The 22,879-nt window shown below is 45.2% G+C and overlaps 1 protein-coding gene across 1 annotated transcript; it reads left to right on the forward strand.

The window, feature by feature from the left end:
* Positions 1-14,215: 14,215 nt before the first annotated feature.
* klf6a (Kruppel like factor 6a) lies at positions 14,216-21,379 on the forward strand. The gene is made up of 4 exons (XM_071896916.2): positions 14,216-14,564; positions 16,440-17,022; positions 17,985-18,108; positions 18,507-21,379. Exons 1-4 carry the CDS (start codon positions 14,463-14,465, stop codon positions 18,556-18,558), a joined length of 861 nt encoding a protein of 286 aa, XP_071753017.1. The 5' UTR covers positions 14,216-14,462; the 3' UTR covers positions 18,559-21,379.
* Positions 21,380-22,879: the final 1,500 nt, after the last annotated feature.

The raw sequence follows: 22,879 nt of genomic DNA on the forward strand, positions 1-22,879 counted from the left end.
AATCCCTTTACTGTAATAATTCATCCTACATATCTCGTCTGGGCATCGCACGCATGTAGCAGCGCGCTCCTGAGCAGCAATGAGCATGAAGGTGCCCTTCAGATGCCTGAATAAAACGCAAATTTCTGTACATTGAAAAAGGACCACCAGAACTAAACCTGTTATAGCTTCAATTTGATCCCTTGTAGCATGAAGTTGACCCCTTTATCTCTGCCACAGATTGAATTGAAGTAGCTGAAGGAGTTTGTGTGGAGGAGAGTTATCATTCATGGCTGCTTTTTGAGGGGTCCTGGGATTTTAAATACACAGATAATGGGAGTGAGGAAGCCGCATTATTAAGAAAAGCACATCGAGCATAAGGGTGGCACCATCAGTCAAAAAAGACATTAGAGATTTAGATCAATCCCGTTATATACGAAAGCATATGCACAATGTGGCTGATCTCCATATTCATACGGATAACTCTGTGCCATGTCATTAATAATCCCAAAGATGGTCCATAAACCCAATGGTGTAGCAATGGAAATTCAATATGAGTAAGCGGATGGCGCAAGGCCTCGGAATATGTGGGGGTTTTGATTAGGGTACAGAGATGGGGAAGAGGATAGGAAGAAGATATAAAATCAGCCGCACATCTGCATCCCCACCGGAGAGCTTTTGGAGAGGAAGATGAATATGGATTCCCATTAGAAAGCGAATAGTTCATATCCAGGTGATTTGTTACGAGGTATCAGCAGCTCAAATCTCCGCTCCCTTCCTCCAGCGCTACCACTCCTCCGGTGAAGTCATTTGTGAAACGAGATTTCTCCAGACACCCCAGATTAAAATGCAGTTGAATGAAGTGGCAGCTGGCAATCTCGCACCTCTCTCCCCCCTCCACCCACCAACTCCCTTCATCTCTCCCTTCTCCCACCCCCAACTCTTACTTATTGAAGTACAAAAAAAAAAAAAAAGAACTCACTCCTCGCCGAGGATCTAGGTTAGGGAGATTTCGGGGGAAACATCGGTCACAACCTGATGCTAACGACGTCTCATGAAAGGGCGGGAGATGAGCGTCTGCGATGAAAATGCATGCGGGATGCCCGGAGCGAGCATCAACAATGAGGCTGCGTAACAAGACACCATAAATAATAACCAGCCCCTGCCGAAGACTTGAGCAATTTTTGACAAATGCGCCACGGCGTGCCCCGATACCGCTCGGTTACAGGTAACGATGCTCACCTCCGTTCTGGAGTGTGCAACGGAGCACAGGTTATATTTTGGGTTGAGAGTGAAGGATGTTCTCCCGGCACACGATGCATTGACCTGGATTCTCAAAATAGAGCCATTAGATGCGACTTCATCCAACGACACACAAGCACAGAATCCGCATACACTCACTTCCAGTATTTACCAAACTTTTACTTCTTGCAACTTCTTCTGGGAACGCGTGTATCCGCTCATATCGGCGTATCTCGTCCTTTAGCGTTTCCGCGGCCTCAGCACGTTACTGAATAGCGAGCCAAGGTCAACATGTTTGCACAAGGAGGAGATATGTCGAGGTCAAAAGTTTATCAAGGAAAAGAAAAGCCCCATTCAGCCTCCGCAGCCGCGGACGGACAATGGACGAAGATGGAGATCACGGCCGGACAATGCCGCTGACCTCAGTCCCTCTCTGCAACATTTGGTCCTTTTTTTTTTTTCCACCCTCGTATCGCCGCACAACTTCTCAACGTTTTCACGCCGAATCGATACGAGTTGTATGGAACGGCCGAGTCGAAATTAGCTGGAAAGTAATGACAAAAAAAATATCAATAGGTGTAGATAATGTGGCTGCGCAAATGTCTTCATTGCCACGCCTGCCGATGGAAAGCTATAATCATTTTTACTGCTCCACTCTCTAACCGGTTGTAATTGCAATATTATAGCCTATTGCAATAGAGTTGTGATATTTTTATTGATGCGGCTGTGTATGTTTCCCACTGGAATGAACCAGACAGTAAGCAGGACATTGCCAAGCCTCCCTTTTTTGCGACAAAGGTACCTGTCCTCCAACATGCTTCAACATAAACCTCAGAGAAAGGAAGGTGTGTTTGTTTTTTTGCCCCCTTGTCTTCCAGTGACAAGTCCCGACCGAGGCCCTGCTGCACTTCATCCCGGTCAATCCGTGCAGCCTTACCAGGCTTCCACATTTTGTTTGCGGACGATAAGGCAGGAGTTCCTCGTCTTTTGTTAGCGCGCGGACGGAGATCGGCGCGTGTGTTCACAGCCGGCCCGAGACGATGACGTCCGCCAGGCATGCGAGATATGCAGGTGTTCGCCTCATCCTTTCCATCGCCGCTTCCCTCCGAACGGGAACTCCAAGAATAACAGCGAGGGACGAACATAAACACAGGGCGAGCAGATTGATGAGCGTGAAGCCGCGTTATATAAGTCTCTGCCGCTCAGCTGGGGGAGCATTCGGGGGGGGGGGCTGGCGCAGCGCACATGCTTTAGGTGCTTGAGAGAGATGTATAACAGCGGCGAGGGTATTTGGCTGACTGTCAAAACACCTGGCATGTTGCAACATGGCACATTTGCACTTGAATGTGTTTACATGGGGTTTCCATAGCATAGTATTTCAAATATGTTACACAATGTGCCAGGTTGATAGCGGCTGCAGCGATGACAGATGCATGGGGCAGTGTTTGCATTGGAAAGAGATAGCAGACAACACTGCTGTGGTTGCATGGAGCATAAACAAGAAGAAGAACTCAACATATTTCTGCACAGATTTACCATTCATTTACAGTGACCATGCTGACATTCATTCATTCATTCATTCAAGATACACTTCTTAGAATAATATGTCATTCATTGGGTTGGATTTTACTGCATTGCTCTTCTCAAAAATGAACGGACAGAGGAGTTCCACCTTCACAGGTGTGTCTGCAGCTTATAGCCATGGCCACGAGGCTTTCTTCAACTGTTGTTCTGCCAATTAAAGCAACACATCAGAGACTGATGGGGGAGCCGTTGTTAGTCTAATTAGTAGCCACAGGCCATGTTGGAGTCTCAGTTCTCAGTCTATGGCGTAGGCTTTCATATGAGCAAGTAATCACAAGTCCAGTCTGCAGTCTGAAAATCCTCTCAAGAATGTCTCATTATCTTACAAACGTAGCGCTAGTTTTCTTTTTTTTTCTTTTTTTTGTTAGGATATTTATAGCCATGTTTTGTCTTTGTTCAATATGGATCTTTGTCAGTTCAAACGTGTTTTGCCGTCATCCCTGCTTCCAACCTATCATTTGCGCCAGACGTTCTTACCTTATCCGTCGCCTCGCTAATGTCTAACATCTATTTAAAATGTAATTTTTCTTTGAAGATGGTTAATGTGTGATCGTCGGCGTGCGCAACATCACAACTCCGGGAATGATCCCAGGTAAAGTAGAGTCATGAGTGAGACCTAAGCTGTGGGTCCTCATGCCCTTCGCCCTTTTGCCCCCCCCCCCCTTCTCTTCCCCCTGGACAGCAGGTCCCATCAGCAGTGTCCTCCCACATCACAGCAATGACAAGGCTCCATTTGGCCGGTGGATGTTTAACCATGTCCCAGGGCACCAGCTGGCACTCAAACACACTTCACATTTCCCTCCAAAGTGAGCCTCCTGTTTTCCGTCCATAAACTCCCTGAAGCGAGGGGAGGGAGGTGGCAGGGGAGGGGGGAGGGGGGGGGGGGAATCAAGGGCAGGAGCAGTGGAGTGAGAGGAGGGGTGGGCTAACAGGCAAACACTAAAGGTTACCGTCCCCATTTCACATCAAATATCAAGGACACCAGTAATTACCGCGTACAGCTGAGAGGTTCCGACACCGGCGTAGGGTATCTCTTCTATCTGACCTTGCGATAGCCTGCGCTGAAACGCTAGAAGCTTATATTGGAAGGGGCGACTCCAGAAAGAAAGAAAGAAAGAAAAAAAAGGAATAGTACATTTGATAGTGACACTCACTAATTGCAGTGTTCCCAAAGTGTGCTATACCCTAATTGCATGTCAGGATATGTGTGCAGTTTTTTTTAACATGGTTTCTCTAGGAAATAGATTTCTCCCTGGATTTGATCCCATTGCCTCTCTGCAAACACAGCACACTCGCCTCACTTCTTTGACAATGTCATGAGGCCTAACGCAAGTTAAAGACCCGCAAGCCGCCTCTATTGGTCTAAATCCTGACTGAAGGTTAGCCGTGTCAGGACATGGAAAAAAGACATACTCTGCAAAAAACGTCCACCTTAACAAGTCACTTAGTCTAATGTTCAGCCTTCAGATGTTATTTTTCTTAAACCAGGAGAAAAATTCTGCCAGTGAGGTGAGATAACTCCACTTGTTTCCAGCGTAGTGTCACTTCTTTCAGGAATTTTCAAGAAATGCGTGTCGATATGTTGAAACAAGTCAGAATAAGGCAGATCAAGGACACTTGATTCTACAAAATTCTTGAAACAAGTTGATTTTTTCTATTTTAAGAAAATTACGATTTCGGGACTCAATAACAGACGAAATGACTTGTTAAGATCGAGATTTCTTACAGTGTAGGAAGGAGCGAGAAGGGGTTGACAGGAAAAAAAAAAAAGTGTTCAAAAGCAGTGAAAGACTTGACAGGAAACATGGAGGAATCCGCAGCGCTTACTCACATCCCTCTGTTACTCGGTGTTTTGCGTGTGGCTGCGGCTGCGGAGTGAGCCGAGGGGTGTGAGTGTGTGAATTTCGCCCTCTCGGCTTTGTGGGTGGCACGGGGGGGGGGGGGGGGGGGCGGCTGCGCTGGCTCGCCTAACGCCGAGTCAACCGGGGAGAATTTGATCCCCGGGTCGGAGGGCCAAGCGCATTGTTAAATTCCAGGATTAGGCCGCTGTAAAGGGAGGGAATGTTAACTGTGCTGGTCAGCAGGCTCGGCCAGGATCAGCGCGCCTTTATGGAGGCTGTGTGCCGAGCGGCTGTCACCGGCTGATAGCGTGAGATGACACGACGCCCCCCCCCGGTCACGTCGCTCCCCACTGACCCACATATCACACCTACGTACAGAAAGTCCCAAATAACTGTGCTAAAATCTGCCGCGGCTGTTAATTAATTCACACAATAGGTCAGTCGGCTGTTGGTTTACGGCACTGGCTGAGAGTTTAGAGCCGCTGAGCACTGTGAGCCGGAGAAACCTGAGTATAAATAAAGAAACAAGCGAAACTCCTGTGTGATAACTTCATGATATCAAACCAGATAACGCCAGATAAGGATAGTGAGCACATTCTCTATGAATAAATGTTTTTGGAATATGTTTACAGCTAGACTAAAAGGGGCTTGAATTCAGAATAAGGATTGCAGCAGTGTACCGCAGCCGCGCTAAGAATAGCCGCGATACAAAACTGTTACTGTGGCATATATGAGAGGCGTGCATGTCTTACAATGGAAGCGAGGAGTGGGAAGTCTCCAACCGAGAATGATCAATTAGGAACTCGCTCAGGTGCCCCGGCGCTGTCACGGCTTATTTGGGTTGTTGTTGCCACCGCTGTTGTTTAGTGAGCCCCAGCCATTAAGGGTTTGCTGGGGAAGAGGTGGTGCTGTGCGGCTGCGGTGTGCGTTCCCCCTCCTGTCGTTCCCCCCAGGGAAGGCAGCCATGTCTCCAGTCATTACGGGCTGTGTGTTTGAGGTGAGCGGGGTGCTGTGTCTCTGCCCTCCGCTCTTCAGTCATTCTCCAGCCGCCCGCCCGCCTGCCTGGCCTGGGTCTCCGTCTCTGGGTTGCGGAGGGGAGGCGCTGGGTTGTGTCATTGCTCTCTGGGGCTTTGCCCTGGCCCTGTTTGTCTGTCTGTTTACCTGTCTGCTTTCGTCTGCCAGCCCGTCTGTCGGTCTCTTTGTGTCGCCTCGCCGGTGCATGTCTGGCCTCATGGTGTCTGTCCTGGTGCAAGGCTTCAGGATGACACTGGTTAGGAGCCCATGGCAGAGACATGCTCGGACAGCAGCAACACTCCTTTCATTATTAACAACAACATGTTGTGCTACCAAGGAATGGCGGAGTCTTACTCGGTGCTTGTTAGGGCTGTAACAAAGGTGCCATAGTGTACTTTTAAATTTGACTTAAATTAGATTTGGGGAACTTCATGGTGTGCTCCACAGCAGGCTTGCTTGTTTGTTTGTTTATTATCATCTTCATTATTATATGTAATAGTAGTAGTAATAGTATTGGCAGCAGTAGTAGTAGTACAAGTAATAGTAATATCAGCATTAGTAGTAGTGGAAGTAGTAATAGTAGTAGTGACAGCAGTAGGAGTAATAATAATTGTAGTACTAGTGATAGTAGTAGTAGTAATAGTAGTAGTAGCTCTGATAGAAATAGTAGTAATAGTAGTAGTAGTAGTTGTTGTAGTAGTAGTGGTAGTAGTGGTGGTAATAATACTAGTAACAGCAGTACTATTAGGAGTACTAGCAGTAGTAGTAGTATTAGTAGTCCAAGCTCATTACCCTCTCTGCAGGACAACATATCACTTGCATCAGCAGTTTTAAAGCATGTTTATTGTGACACAAGGCAGTTGTCACTCTCGGCCTCAAAACCTGTTTGACAAGTGATTGAGGCCATTAGTCCTCCCATGGCCTCATCCTTGATTAGCATTTCTTTTGGGGTTAATTCTATTTGTTTAGTGTATTTCCCCTGGAGCCGTGGTGATGTGATGGTACACTTGGTGGTTCAGCCTGTTTCCCGGAGGTTGCTGCTTACACCGACAAGTTTCATTGGAAAGCGGTCATGAGATACGAGTGAGTCATTCTCAGCTGGGCAAAGGTATCTGCTGAGAGGGGGGGGGGAGGGGGGGGGAGAGAGAGAGCGGGGGAGAGAGAGAGAGAGGGATTCTCTAACGTTTATCATGTGATTGCAGCAACAATCAGCACAAGAGGCAGGAAAACGTGGTGTTTATGGCAACCTAACTGATTATTCATTCCATTTACCTCAGATACACTGACTATACAACACTGAGTCTGCATGCATCATTGCACGATTTTGCATTTACAGCAATTAACTACGTTATTGTGAGTTTAAATGGGGTGACACCTACACTGTATGGGTCGCCTAAGATCAAAGTGCTCACTCAAGTGTTCATTCACAGAGAATATCCATTATGTAGGCTTGGGAAAATGGACTTACACGGTTTGAATGAGAGAGGCTAACATGGTAACGATTATGCTAAAGAAAAACTCACAATGGAACAGAACAAAGGGCAACGGCACAATGGGTTATGAAGAGAAAAAGGGGTTTCGGGATAGGATTTCCCTTTGATAGGAAAAGAAAACACATAAAGTGACGGAGAGAGAGAGGGAGGGCGACGGAGAGAGGGGAGCTTGTGAAAGGAAATGCCGATGACACACAGATCAAATAAATGACATAACTGTTCAAAGTTCAGCAGCGCTCACCGGCGAGTGAGGTCACGGCAGCTAGGATTTGTTACTTTGGCAACAGCAGGCCGTTAGCCGGCCCACTATCTGTGTCCTAATGTACAGACAGGCGCTGAGTCAACAAAGCCGCTGTTTGGAGTCAACCTTTAAAAGTCACGACCTTAGGAAAAGGTGCAGTGGAGCTGATGTGTTTCCCATACGTAAAGTTCAGACGCTGCATTAGCCGGCGTTGATCAGGTGTGCTGACAAAAACACAACAATTATGATAAACTAGCATTTCAATATAAAGATTTTCCAAAGTTCATTCCGTCGGTGCCATAAACTTTGCTGTGATGAACCTTATCCTCCGTGTGGAATCACACGAGGAAGCAGAATCTAACCCATGCCAGTGACTTAGTCATGGTTAGACAAGTTTCACTTTGAATGCCTTCGTGTTTGTGTGGAAAAATCCCACGTTGGTGTGCCTGAACCCAGTGAAAACAAAGTCATTTCTCCCTTCTAATATCCCCTTTGTCTTTCTTTTTGGCTCGTCAGCCAAGCAGAAGAGTGAGATAAGTCGCCTCGGCCGAAACTGATCTGCGCCCCAGATCCGCGGGCAATAAGCAGTAGATTTGGGTTGGGATAAGCGTGATAAGCGAGCGGCGGAGACACATTGTTCACAGCGGTGTGGGGACAAAGACCCCCTGGGCATAGACCTGCCTCCCAGGTCAGCGGCTGAGATAGAGACATGAACTCAGGGAGCACAGCGAGGGGGCCGCCGCAGCAGCACTGACACTGCATTGTAAAACAGAGATGTGGTATCAGATTCTAACTGAGCACAAAAGAAAAGCTTCTTTTTTTTTTCCTTAGCAACAGGTCAGGTCAACCAGAGACACGCATTCAATCCATCATGATGTGCCATGACTGAAAGTGGAAGGCATTCTGGAGGGAAGAGAGGCCATACATGTCCTTTACATGAGGCAGGCAACTGTGTGTGTGTCACAACTATAATAAGATGAGGAAAATCTTCCAAAGTGAGGACATTTTGCCAGTCCTCACTTGTTTAAGGGTTAGTTTAGGGTTAGGACTTGGGTTTAGGGTTAAGATTAGAATTAGGATTAGCTTTAGGTAAAGATAAATTAAGATTAGGCATGTAGTGGAGAGGGTTAAGATTAGGATTAGGGGTTAGGGAATGAATGTATACAGCAAAGGCCCTCACAAGTATAGTAATGCAAACGTGTGTGTGTGTGTGTGTGTGTGTGTCCTTGAATGCAGCACAAACAGCAGCAGTATTTCCCAAACAAGGGCTATAGTGTGAATAGCATTGAGATCCATGTGTTGTCCCTGTGACCTTAGAGAGCTTTTGAATGTTTTTTTCCAATTTGAATTGAAATTAAGGACATTGAAACTATAGAATTGTATAAAATTGTGATTTTAACAACCACAGGTCTACAAAGTGATGAAAAAAGAATGGACACTGATTAGCAAAAGTGTTATTTGGTCCTCCAACTAGACTTAACTTAAGTTCTTAAAATAGCAAGAGTTCAGGACAATTGTGTAAAGAAACAATTTTTGCCAGTGAGGAAAAACACCAGCCTCCATGTTATGAATGACAAATAAATTACATCAACAACTGGCTTTTACCACATCAACTGTGAGACTACTATGAGTCAGTGTTACACGTATTCGCCGCATGGAATCTGTCATTGTTGTGTTGTGTTGAACTGGGTGATAGGTGATCGTATCTGAGTCTGAGAATACCACATCCAGCTCAGTGTGTTCATGGTCATGGTAACCTGATCTGACCCCACACACACACACACACACACACACACACACACCCCTTCTCTCCCACACCCGAAAGTGTCCAATGAATACATCCCAGGTCCCCTAATCAGCGGGTTGGGTCGCTGTTTATACCGCGTCCCGGATAAACACCTCCCCCACCGAAACAGCCTGGAGAGCGCCGGTTCCCACAGAGGTTGGCAGAAAAATAATAAAATACTTAACATTCCTCCACCCTGTATAATGGTAGTACCCTTTAGTGCAAAGCAGGCATCGCTGCTTCAAGTAAAAACAACTTGCAGCCTCTGAATGCACCACCCTGCGTGAAACAATGACCATTGAACTGTCCCGCGGATTTTCCAGCACATTTAAGATCTACCGGCGAAATCTCCCCCTACGTGAATGCAATGTCTGAACAATGTCCTACTTGAAATCTTTGGGCGCGCACAATGTGTTTCCGTATTTTCAGAACCTGTGTGAAGAAGAAGAAGTGAATGAAAGTGCAGAAAACCTAAAGAGAACTTTGGGGTGGCATATGTGGCGCCCTCGTTGTTTGCTTTCTAGAAGTGTTTCAAACAAACACTGTGGTGTTTGTTTGATTTGATCAGGGAAAAGTCCTGAGGGAGACAAGAGTGTCTCTGAAGATAACAGAGACTGATTCTGTTGCTATTCGTTTCAGTGATACCCTCAAGGCTGTATGACACAGCATACATGGTTACTTTTTTATGTCCTGTTTACTGGCTGTTGTCAAAACACCAGCACCATGATCTCACATGCACACATATGAGCACAAAGGTTTGAGCAATCTGGGTTTTTAATAAACTGATACCAATATTGATCTTTTTGGATTGAAGCTGCTGATATTCATTACATTTGACTATTTTAATGCCGCAAAAAAATAAGGAATTAGTGTTTCCCGTCAAGAATTGTATTCTTTTCAGGGTGGAAAAGCCGCTGAATCAGCATTTAGACCATCATGGGACACTAAAACTCTCCATTGAAATCCATAAGGAAATTCTTTCAGATGGATCAGCAGCTTTTTAATGCAGGGTAGACCTACTGCACCTATTCAATGGTAGCAAAAAAAAACTCATACATACATTTCTGCCTTTAAATGAAGAATTAACAATTAAATGAACACACTGATATCGGCAAACTGATTTATCAGCCTCATCCTCATGCACACACACACACGCAAACCTCCATCATCAAACATCGCAAGAGCGTCCCGAGCGATCGCGTGTGTCCGAAGCATGTCCACTTTGTAATGCAGCGCAAACACACGCATGTACACACACATACACACACACACAAAGCCCACTCTTCCTCCTCAAGGTCAAGAGCTGCTGGGAGGCAGAGGCCCCTCATTGACGGCCTGATGGGGCTGACACCACGCGACCCATGGTACACACATGTTGCTCCGTCCCCAGACGTGGCCTGACAGCGGCACATAAGGCCAACATCACACTAAACCATCAATGCATTTCAATGAGACGGTCGCACCGCGTTAATGTTGTGTGTGTGTGTGTGGCATGAAATGTAGCGGGTGGTGTGGGTGGGGTTGTAACAAAGTTAAACACATTTGCAAGCTGGACAAGCCTCAACCCCGCCGAGTATGTAATCCAAAACCAGGCCAATGATTATCTCCCCCCCCCCCCTCCCCGCAAGCGCTGACTCAATTCTGATTTATGATTCGAATGAATATTGATTTTCCCGGAGGATTTTTTCATCCCCCTCCCCTCCCTCCACTCTCCCCTTCCATTTCTCCTTTTAACAAAAGAGTGAATGATGCATGTGCATTGATTTCCAATCAATTATTTTTACTCTCATTTTATTTAAGCCGGGACAAATTTTCAGCGGCCCCCGCGGAGACTGATGCATCTCTATCGATAGCGCTGTACCTCATTAGTAACTGGCCTTTTGATGGTATGCTGCGAAATAATGAGAGAGAATGCTCATTTCACGATCTGTCATGTCCGCTTCAACATTATAGCGCCATAAATTTGTGAATCTGCGTCGTTTCTGTTCGACTGACAAATAAATGAAGATATTAACCCATAAGTTTCTAAACCCACAGATTTAAAATAAGCCATGGAACCAAATTTTGTATGATCAATGGATTTTAAAGGGGCCCTACTATAGGAATTCTAATTTTCCTTGATTTATATATGAAAGGTTTCATTCCAAAATGCTGTATATCCATTTTGGAACAGGTGATTCTATTCTCAAAACCATAACTTTTGTCTTAAGATAACTGCTAACTTTATTAGCAGTCCATTATTACCCATAATGGACTTGTACTTTAATACCAGCTATTATTTTGTTAGAGTAGGTGTCAGTGTTTTCAAAGATGTTTAATGTAGACATTGTTAAAATTTGAAATTGACTTAAAGTTACCGCATTTTCACAACAACTTTTTGCACTTTCAGACTAACTCTAGCAAACACATTACAACTGGACTTGGCCTTGATTGGCTCCCGTCACTAAACAACTGCTTCAGGTTTGTAGCAGGTTTACCTCATTTGAATTAGAGGAGGTGGTGCTGTCGGCCAATCAGGGTCCAGCATTGCAACTGTTCTGCCTATGGGGACTTATTCTTCAAATTCATTCAATACATTCCCTTTTAACTAAACTACATGTATTTGCAAAATATCATGAAGAACATTATTCTTATCCTGAGGCATAGTACTGTATATTTGATATTAAAACAACATCATGTGCCCTTTAACATTACCTATTGAACGACTGATTTCAGTTCCTTAAAACTGTTCCTGCTCATATCGGATGATGAAAAGCTTCAGAGGACAACAACAATAATCTGTTTGCCTATGCACATTATGGAAGGCCATAGAGGAGTGCACCAAGGTTGCCAGAAAAACCCCTTAGAACAACTCACTGATTGGGTTGACAGTGATGCATTAAAATGGGTCATCCTGTAATTGCTCTTTCCTGTGGCTACTGCCTGGGATGGGATTGCATAACGATGATAAAGCTGTGGACCTGGCTTTTCTAGATAAAAGCTGCCATGCAGGACCCTGCGCATTCTCTAAATGCTTCATCTAAGAGGCCTTCTGAAGGAAGTGATTACTGTTGAGCTGCCCGCTAATGCTCCATGGGGATCCAGAGGCATTCACTGTTATTCATCAAACAGATACAGTGTAGGCCTTGACAACGTCCGAGACGCACAAATAACCCCAGTTGTTATATTACTGTCCCGTGATAAACCGAGAACTCCATTATATTTCATATGGCGGCAAAAGATGCTTCCGAACATTCCCCTGTTCTTCTGAATGGACATGGACTCATTGAGTTTTTACACTTCAAAGCCAACTGTCCTAGCAGCACATAATGAATAGCCCCATTAGTAGCACAATGGCAAACTGGAATTCCTTTAAAGGACGAGCGAGGCCAGCTCCAGGGTTCAGAAGGCATCGTGTCCCCATATGACTAAATCAGATGCTATGAGTGACAAATACGGCCTCCCAGCTGAGAGCGGCACAAAAGACGCTCAGTTCCCCACTCAGGCCGGCGGCAGAAAATACGGCCGCTCGGGAAACAATGCGCGGCCTGTCCAGAGCTGTTGTTTGTCTCGTCCTGCGATGGCGTGCCAGGTTGCGGTCACACACCCGATAGACTTTATTCTATGAACTTATGCAACAGCTGGAGGAAGGAGTCGCCTCTGTCCGAGTGCTTCTCCAAAGAGGAAACGATAAGAATAAGTCGGATGATGTAATGCCGTTTGCCAAATGGCCATGTGATGGAATGCAGTCGGAATGAAGAAAGTAATTCATAAGGGGACTATGGCTGGGTGTCACCAGACTATAGGGGAATTATGGGTGTTAAATTATAACTGGGCTGCTGTGTACATGCCACACTTTTGGGTTTGAACATGACATTACATCACGGAATAAAGTGGAGAATTGAAATCTTTGTGAAAACAACTTCAGCATACATATAAATTCTAATTTTAGCCCAGTACAGTACATTAGATTAGAGCTCCAACCATGAAAAATACCATGCTATGCCTATGATGTGTTTGAAATGGGTGAAATTCAAAATGCCTTTTACTGTGTGCACTTTTAGTGCACACAGTAAAATTAGTTATTCTGGCATGAAACGGTCTTGGGAGTGATTCAGTGTATGATTGCAAAATCATAACTGAACTGGGGTAAAAACAACTTCTTGAGAATTAGTGGGCCACTTATGAATATTCTACTAAATGCTCTTTTAAGTGAAAACGGGGTGGAAAAGAAGAGAAATCACATTGTTTCAAGAATGACAGGCTGCACATGTCATACTCTGGCCACAGAGACAGCCAAGTTTGATCTTATCAGTTTTTATTATTATAGAGCAAAGGTCAAGCAGAAGCCTATGAGGAAGCCATATCTAAAATACTTCAGATAGGGGTTGAATTAAGGACAAGTGTTCCCTCTAAGCTCATATTTTGGTTTGAGTAATTTATCACATATTTACTAAATAATAACTTGACAGCCATCAGTCGGTGCTCCATTTTGCCCTCAGAAACTTAGTGGATATTTAAGTTCACTAGTGGATCTTTTAGTGGCAAACGATAACAGAAGCAGGGACCTTGCCATACTTCAGGTTCCAGTGAACTGCCTTCCTTCAGCAGCAGCGTGTTGCAAGCGCTGCTCGTGTGTGACCAAAAGTTCCAGAGAGTGAACTGTTTTCCACAGAAGAGGAGTGCAGACTGCGAGGTGAAACTGTTGCGGCTCACATGCGCTGTCTGTGGCGAAACATGCAGCCGGCGCAGAAAAGCGACTACGGAGTGAGAGCGGAGTACATGACACGTTTATATACATGTCTATAAATAGCCGGCCAATCCACGCGAAGGCACCCGGAGTTAAACGCGCCAATTAAAACGGAGAAGGAACCAAATTAAGTCGGAGGGCGGCGCCGATTGGTCGGCTGTGATATCATATGCGGTCCGGCACGCTGGTCACCGCTGATTGGCTCATATTCCGCAGGCGTAATCCTGCCGTGGGGAGGGGGGGGCGGGCATGGAGGTTTGAAGAGGGAAGTTTGCAGAGCGCAGTTGCTCCCCGTCCAGTCCGGTTTAGTGTTTGCAAATACAGAGTCACTTGAACGGCCAGCGCGAGAGGGGGGACGGTCATCCGCTGAAAACAAGCGCTCCGTTTGCATCGCAACTGCATGCAAGTTCCAACACCGGGGGGGATACTTGCTCGGCAGCATCGTTCTCAATTCTCTCTTGCTGGGGGCTTTTCTTTTTTGTACCAGGAAAAAAAATATATATTTAAAGTGCAGCTAATATAGGCTTTCTACAAGCTGAGACTCGGGGAAAAAATGGACGTTCTACCCATGTGCAGCATCTTTCAAGAACTTCAAATAGTTCACGACACGGGCTATTTCTCAGCCTTACCGTCACTGGAGGAGTATTGGCAGCAGGTGAATATATCATCCAGTATCATCTATTTAAAGTAGCCAGGGATTGCGCTTGTGTGGCAAAGCGGAACCGAGCAGGTTGCACACTTTTTTTTTTTTTTTTTTGCATTAATAAATTAGACCATAACATTGCGAGCGGCGGCATTGGGTGCGCAAGAAGTCGCATCATATAATAATTGTTAAGAGAAGTGGACGGTGATTCGATGGCGCCCATCCATTCGCTTGACTTGATATTACATGATCGGTGTCATTATGAAGTTTTGCCAGGCTGAAGTGGATCAGTGTGTCAGTCTGACAGCTGGAGCCCAGGCTCTGCACTAAGATGAATGGGGAGAGAGTAACTCAAGCAGCAGCAGCGGCATGGTGGTGCTTTACTGGTCTGCTATATTTTGAGCATGAGTTATTTTACCAGCTGGTTTCTGATGCCCGGCCAGTCCATCAGCGCTGGTTTCACTCATACGAGAAGCGTAGTCGATCCAATGACTGCGGATGGACTAGGATGTAGACTGTAGTTTGAATTCACTCCATAAATTCAGGAAAATCAGATGTAGTGTTGCTTCAGCTACTGCCATACAGTGAATACAGCATTTTTTGGTATTAGTGGTATTGTTGTTGTTTTTTTAATTCTAGTTTATTTTGGCACTGAGCCAACTGCTGCTCTTTCCATCACAGCATTTTAAAATCAACATTTTGAACTTCCATGATGGCACAGCATTTCATCTAATTTATCTTACCTCCTGGTGATTTTAATAATATTCTCCCACCTATGTTTTTTTTTTTTTTTTTAAATCCATAATAGATTTATTCTCTTCTATTCAAACACATTCATTTGCATCATGTGAGTCATCCTGAGATTTGAATAGGCTACACAATATGAGACTATCAAATGTCAGCAATGGCCAATTCCTGTTTGCATGAGTAGATACTAGTACAGCTGGAAAACATTGTGTAAGATTGCGGAAGAGTATGCCTAGAGGAACTATTTTTTTTTCATCTGCCCTGTCAAAGCTGCTCTCTCTGTGCCATACGCACCTCCTAATGAATGGCCTTGCTTTTGGAGTTTGATAGCTTTGAGTCAAATTCAAGCCAGTATATCTCCACAGCGAGTAACTGCCTGACAGTGAGGAAGGATGTGATTGCATGTCGGTGCTATGCATGAGGAAAAGCAGCTGAATAGCTCATGTTGGAGGGGAAGTTGAGTAGCTTCCTTAAAAGGACTGTAAATTTCTTGAGTGAGTCATTCGCCCGCTGAAATGACAATGCACATTAACTGTTCCTCTGCACTTAGGTGCAGAAGAGAGTTGGAGTTTATGGGCTTTCAGCTTAGCTTAAATGAAAGCACGTCCCGCCTCACATGAAGCTGGCCTGGTTTTTACATGGCAAGTTGTTTGTAAGATGAACCCTGTTCAAGTTGAAGCTTACCTTCTCTTCTGCCAGTGGGAGGTTGAGTTTAGCTGGTAAACCCTCTTGTGATCCACCAGTTACCCAAGGATCATACTGCAGCATAAACTGCAAAATGCAGCTAGTCATATTCCAATGTGTTGACGACTTGTGAATTCATCTAAACCTCAGAATGAGGTAGCAGACATCAAAATGATCAGTGGACATAATGAACAAAAGTATGTTGCAGTGTTGTATTACTTGCATGCAATTGCTGGAATTTCTTGGTTGATGCATTATATAAGCATTTGAACAACACTAGACCACATAGGGTATTTTGGGGTATGTGCACATGCATCATTTCAATGGATTTCCCTGGCTGAACCATGTGACTGGTGTGAAGGACCCTCCGCTCCCCCAGGGGTTTCAGATAAACAAGGTTCTGTTGTATCCGTGCGTGTTCTTACTGTGTCTTCTCCTCTGTTTGCGCTCCACCAGACATGCTTGGAGCTGGAGCGGTATCTACAGAGCGAGCCTTACGCCTCGACGTCCGACCTCAAGTTCGACGGGCAGGAGGACCTCTGGAGCAAGTTGATCTTGGCCTGTGGGGATAAGGCCAAGGCCGAGTCCGACCCAAAGATCCCTCTAGCCCGCGAGGAGGACAATCAGGATAGCCAAATCTTGGACACCAACAGTGTGAATTCCGACGCCAGCAGCGAAGCTTCAGACAGTTCTGAGGAGCTCTCGCCCACACACAGCTTTACCTCCAACCCTCTGGGGTCCGTCTTGGTTAGCTCTGGACCTTTTAGCCCCTCCATCATTAGCACTCCCCCGTCTTCTCCGGAGGCCAACTCGGAGCCCAGCAGCATATCACAGGGGTGGGCCACCGCGCACGCCGAATTGCACTTGCCGGTCAAAATCAGGACCGGCGCCATCGGGAAGAGTTCGGAAAAGACGGGACTCGTCTGCGGAGACGCGTCCCCGGACGGCAGGAGGCGGGTACACAGGTGTCACTTCAACGGGTGTCGCAAGGTTTACACGAAGAGCTCCCACCTCAAAGCACACCAGCGCACTCATACAGGTGAGTTTCAAGCCATTTATTGGAGCCAAGGTTGCCTTAAGTGCAGCCAAGTGTAGCCTGTGAAGGCAGTAAACACTGATGTCTCCATTGTGCTGCGTAATGGGGAGAGAAGGCTGCTCTGTTGTCCCTAAGCAAAAGCAATTCATCCTATGACGCCACACTGTTAAAACATCCCATATTTTATTGAATGAAGGAAGGAAGTGCAATTTATTTAGCCTTTTCCCCCTGATGGCATTGTCCAGCCATTGTGTAACGTAATTAAAGGTCCACATTGCATGTCCTCAGCTGGAGCGCTGTGAGTATTAGCTCTGCATGGCTGGATACCTAAACTGTGACCTAATCTATCTGGAATGTGACTGACTGAGCGAATGAGTGAGTGAGAGAGAGAGAGGGAAGAGAATGAGTAGGGGGAGGGGCTGCACATGGAGGATAAAAGAACTCAGTCCTTCAAAACAGATTGGGTTTCACCATGGGAAAGGGTGAATGGGCGGGGAGCCAGGGGCACTGAGTTGGAAGGGTTTGAATGGTCATTTGACCGTTTCTTATTTTTGATTAGCAGCGTGAAATTGCACGTGTGGCTTTTTCTACAGGCTTTCTTCTCGACCCACAAAGTCTGCTTTTTTTTTTTTTTTAGTTTTTTTTTATAAACATCCAGTCACACATGAGCGCTCTCTGCATTCCTGACATGTTTCACATTGTATAAGAAAGAGCTACCGATCCAACAGGTTCAGTGGAATCTAGGTTTCAAGTGACTTGTCATCAACTGTGTCATCTTGTCTGGCCACAGGCTGACTCATTTGAATGTATTTGAATAACAACAGTGCTGATCAAAGGAAGGTCCATTGAAAGCCTTTGCAGAAACGCACTGAAAAACTTTGTGCTCTTCTTTTTTTTTTTCTTTTACTCTGTCAAATCTGAATGCAATTTCAATTTGTTTCATTTTCTGCTTGTTTATTTCCCAGGTGAGAAACCGTACAGGTGTTCATGGGAGGGCTGCGAGTGGCGTTTTGCACGAAGTGATGAGTTGACCAGACACTTCAGGAAGCACACTGGGGCAAAGCCATTTAAATGCAGTCACTGTGACAGGTAAGCCAAGTCCTTTTAACTGCAAATAACATCACCTTCCTCTGAAAACATTTGGTTCCATTTACACAGATAGGACTAAAGCAAGGGTTCTTAACATCTGTTTGTTGATGTGATCTGCTTTTCTTGCACCATTCAAATAATGACACGTCTTAAAAGATTGAAAGCGCTGATGTGTTGTATTCAGTTAGTTGAAAGGAATCAGAGGCAGTTGGTTTGGACTTATTTGACCTCTACTCATGAGAAATTCCTTTGTTTGGCTATTACTCCACATAAATATAAAGCATTATATCTACAAGAGCTTGGTTTATTCATTCCCTAAAGCATGCATTTTGCTCTGTTCAGTTGTAGTCCATTGCTTTTGCACAGCTGTTGACTCCTCTTCCTTTTCTCCCCCCCAGATGTTTCTCCAGGTCTGACCATCTGGCTCTTCACATGAAGAGGCACATCTAGAGCAGGGCGAGCACCAACCAACCAACGCAGCGAAGGGGAAAAATAAAAAATAAAAAAAACGCCGTCTCCCGACCAGTCTCTTGGTTGAACTGTCCCAGAGCAGAGTGGCGGGAGTGTTGTTCCAGCCAAAGCATGCCGTTTTGCACCATACTGAAACCCAGTGCCTCCGGGACCTCTCTTTGGAGAAAGGCGCTCTGAAGGTTGTCTGTTGCAACAAGAGGACAAAATCATGGATGGAAGAATTCGATTGAGAAGGACTTACAACACACACAAAAAACAACAAAAAAGACACAAAAAAAAACAAAGACACACACAAAACAGAATGAATGATTTGTATGTATGGTGCATGATGTTTTGGGGACATCTCCCGGACAGCAGATACACTGGTACTTTACAAAAAGAAAAAACTGTCTGAGGTAAGCATGTGTGCACTGTGAATGTCTGAGACTGGCTGACTGGCCCTGTGTAAGGAGAGGACTGGAGAGGAAAGAAGAGGGGATGGATGGACGGATGGATGGATGGACGGATAGATGGATGGTCCGGGGGGGCTGGTACCAGTGTTGCTGTGGACTGAATGGGTTTCTGGGGGGCGAACATGATCCATTTTCGCTTCCCCGTGGCAGTGTGAGGATGGGGAAGGGGAGGAAGTTCCTGCGTGTCAGGCACCGAGACTTGGGGGGTTGGGGGGTTCCTTCCCCCAAGCTTTTGAGGCCTTGGGTTTGACCAGTAAGAGGGTCGACTTGTGGCCCTCCGGTCAGCGACCCAGGGGCCAAAACTCCCCCTGGTCACTGTATGAGAGGAGCTTTTTTTGGTGTTTTTGGTGCAGCTACTAAATGTGCAATGTGTTATGTAGCCTGGTTTATTATTTTTTTACAAGCTACAAAGCTCATTTGTAGTCCAATTGTATAAGCTGTGTGCTTAGAGGTATAACACAACTATACTATAACTTCAGTATCATAGACAGGTGTTGCATGGTTCTAGGGTTCGTTCATTTCCTGTTTCCACTGTAATCAGGACTGCAAATAGTTTCAATAAAAGTGCAGCTAAAATGCGAACGGTTAAATGTTACAATATTGTACATAAAGCCTTGATGATTTTTCCTTTTTATTTTTTACAACTTCATCCCATCTTCCTCCTCCTTATTTGGCTTGAGATCTCACCACTGCTTGCTGACATGAAACTATTCATGGAGCTTCTTTTTCACTCATCCTATGCCTTGAGGACTAATTTTGATTTTTTGTACTTTCTTTCTGTTTTCTATCTAATAATGCACTGTTGACCTTAATGGTGCCTTATGCAAGTGACCTAGCCCCGTGGTGGTGGGTTTGCTCCCTGGGGAGTCACATTTGTTGTATGGGTGATTTTTGAAAAGCTCGATCAAGGCTCAATTCCGAATGAACTCACACCTCTTCTGTTCAACGACAGCTGTCCACACCTTAAAGATTTTTTACGTTTATTGTGTTGTTAAAATGCAGATGCTCAGAAAATGACCCTCTTTTCAGAACCCAAGCACCAATTTGAGTCAGAACATGTAAATAAGACAAATGCTGTATGTTTAGAGCACTTAAATCCATTTATTAAAGACATTAACTACTGTGTAGTATGTACTGTAGTCCATCACACACAGCTCAAAGGTACAAAATAACCCGATTAGAATAATGAACATGGATCTTTCTGCGTAGGACGAGGCTCAACTCAAACAGAATACAATGCTGCTGCTTTAACAATACTTGGCATCGGCTGAGGATCCAAGGCTCGCTGTAGACAACTCCCCCCCCCCCCCCCCCCCCCCCCCACCACCACCCCCTCCGCCCCCCCCTCCCATCCCTCCATCCCTGCAAGCGGCACCGAAGAAAAAGCTAAAGATTTATTGTAATTAACAGGCTGCAGTTGGACAGGCCTTGCCTTGTACTGCCTCTCGGTAATGAATTGCTAAAGGCTTTGTTGGCATGGAATCTGTCACAGACTGCTGACTGTGTAGGTTGGTTATTGACCTGTCTGGGGAGCGTTGTTTTAGCCAAGCTGCAACAGTATTATGAAAACCACGGGAGCGAGTGAGGGGGCGCGGGGCGCTGTGGAGGAGATAAAGATCGCCCGTTTGAGCTGAACCATTGACGGTATACGCGGAAAAAAATTGGCAACGCCGCTGACAATATTTGCCCTAAAAGTGGATCTGTGTTTGTGTACCGGATTTTTATGGAGGGAGGGCACTCGACAAAGGTAGAGACCGAAATAATTATAGGGATTATGTCGATTACTCCTTTAGTGTAACTCCGGGACAGAGCCACCCACTCCAGATCAGAGACCCGCTGTAGTCGAGCGGAGGAATTCGATGTTGCAGCAAGTTGCACCGTGGCATGCTCCAACTTATGGATTTCAGATCAGCGGGCGAAAGAGACGGGATGAGTACAAACTTGAAACTGCTTGCTGCAATAGATTCCGAGTGCTGGCAGGGCCTTTTGTGGGCAAGGAGAGGAACATCCATTCTTTGAAACGGCAGCCAATACCGTTCAAGTGGTAATTGAGCCTTGATTTAGCCCCATGTTTGCTTGCATCTTAAACACTTTCCATCACTTTTCTTCTCTCTTTCACACACCCCCTCTCCCCTCACACACACACTACCCCAACATGTTCTGTCGTTCACACACAGCTCTTTGTTCTCAACCGAATCTTTGTATAAAAAGAAGAAAAAAAAAACTTTTGTAAAATTGTTATGTTTATGCTTTATGAAATTTTTATTTGAAATTGTTTTGCAAAATTGTTATATTTCTGTATGAATGTATTTTTTATTGGAATAATAAGAAATTCTTATCTGACTTTGGCTTGTTTCCTTCGTCTCATTTGTTGATTCTCCTTGGTTATGTCATGCTGTGGGAGCTTATGCCTTGGGAGGGCTTGCAGCTTGCTGGGGATAAATGGCTGCGTCCAACTGCACTCAGCTCTCCAGTAATATGGACAAAAGTAGATTAGGATGTGGAGGATAATATGGTGAGAGCGAGAGCACCGAGGCTACATTTCTGACATCTGAGGTCTGTCACTTAAAGAACTAGCATGGACTTCTAACAAACACAGCAGCAGCCTCACTTTAAACAGTATAAATTCCCCAACCAAGAACCAAGGATTACTACCTACTCACAGCAATTCCTTACACATTTGTCATTCCTCTATATGTACCTGCTGCTAAAAGCTTTGCTTAAGTGTTGGTCTAGTTGCTCCACCTCTTCCTGACTTGTAAATACCAGTGTGAAAAATATCCCTCTGCCAAAAGAGCAAATTACATCTTTGCAGAAACTGGTTGCTAAACACAGAAAGCTGACCCACCTAACCCTCCTTAGCACGAACTCTGGACCGCCGCGCCAGGATTTGGATCTTTCCCCAAACAGCCTCTAGAAAAGTTTCCGTAATATCTTGCTGTAGTGGTTTCACTTATAGGAGCGACTGACTGCTTAGTCCTTAGAGCTAGCTAGTTCTCATCAAAGCAGTATAAATAATTTATCTGTGTCTCTTACAGCCCATGGCATTTAATTAGAGAGCCGCTTTTATACATTTGTTAGATAATTACTCTACTTGACACAGATAATGATACAAAACAGCAGTGGATAAACGAAAGAGCCTAGTTTAAGTTACAAACCAACAAGAAAATAAGAGGGATAAAAAGATAAAAAACAACAGTTGAGTCTGTCTTCTTCCCCTCTCTGCTCCCCTGCTTATGGTGATGACCTAGAATGGGCCGGCAACTTCTTAGTTCCTCTGATTTCCAGTAAAAGCCCTCTGGTTTTTAAATGAAGCTTAGCCTTCAGTTGTTAATTAAGCTCGCTTTGGAGAACCTCCCATCTTCGGAGGAGTGAGGAATGTTGTTATTGCCTCAAAATGCAGAAGCCCCTTGATCTCTCAAGCTGCCGCCGCACTTGATATATCAGCTTCAGAGGCAAGTCTACGTTGCATAATGCATGGGGAAGGTGCGACGCAACCTGCGGAGAAGCGGTGACATTTTCGCACTAAATGTTCTGCCCGGGAGTGAACCTATATGCAGATGATAGCGCTGTAAATCCAGACGGTTCACTTGGCATGCACACAGGCATTCCTGGTGGGTCATGTTCCTCTTCCAGGGGTCATATTGTTGTTTTTAACCTCTTAAGTAGAGATACGCCGCATGCAGCATCTAAGCTCCATTTAGTCATGACTCACATCCTCTTGACAGACTTGGAACATCCTCTGGTGGAGTGAGCTATAATGGATAACGTTTCCCATAAATGTGGCAATGGGATCACATGGTGCCTTTGATGTATCAGGAGTGTACATTCTCCGCATGGTTTCCCAC

This window comes from Centroberyx gerrardi, chromosome 22 (assembly GCF_048128805.1).
Source record: "Centroberyx gerrardi isolate f3 chromosome 22, fCenGer3.hap1.cur.20231027, whole genome shotgun sequence".
Lineage (NCBI taxonomy): Eukaryota > Metazoa > Chordata > Actinopteri > Beryciformes > Berycidae > Centroberyx > Centroberyx gerrardi.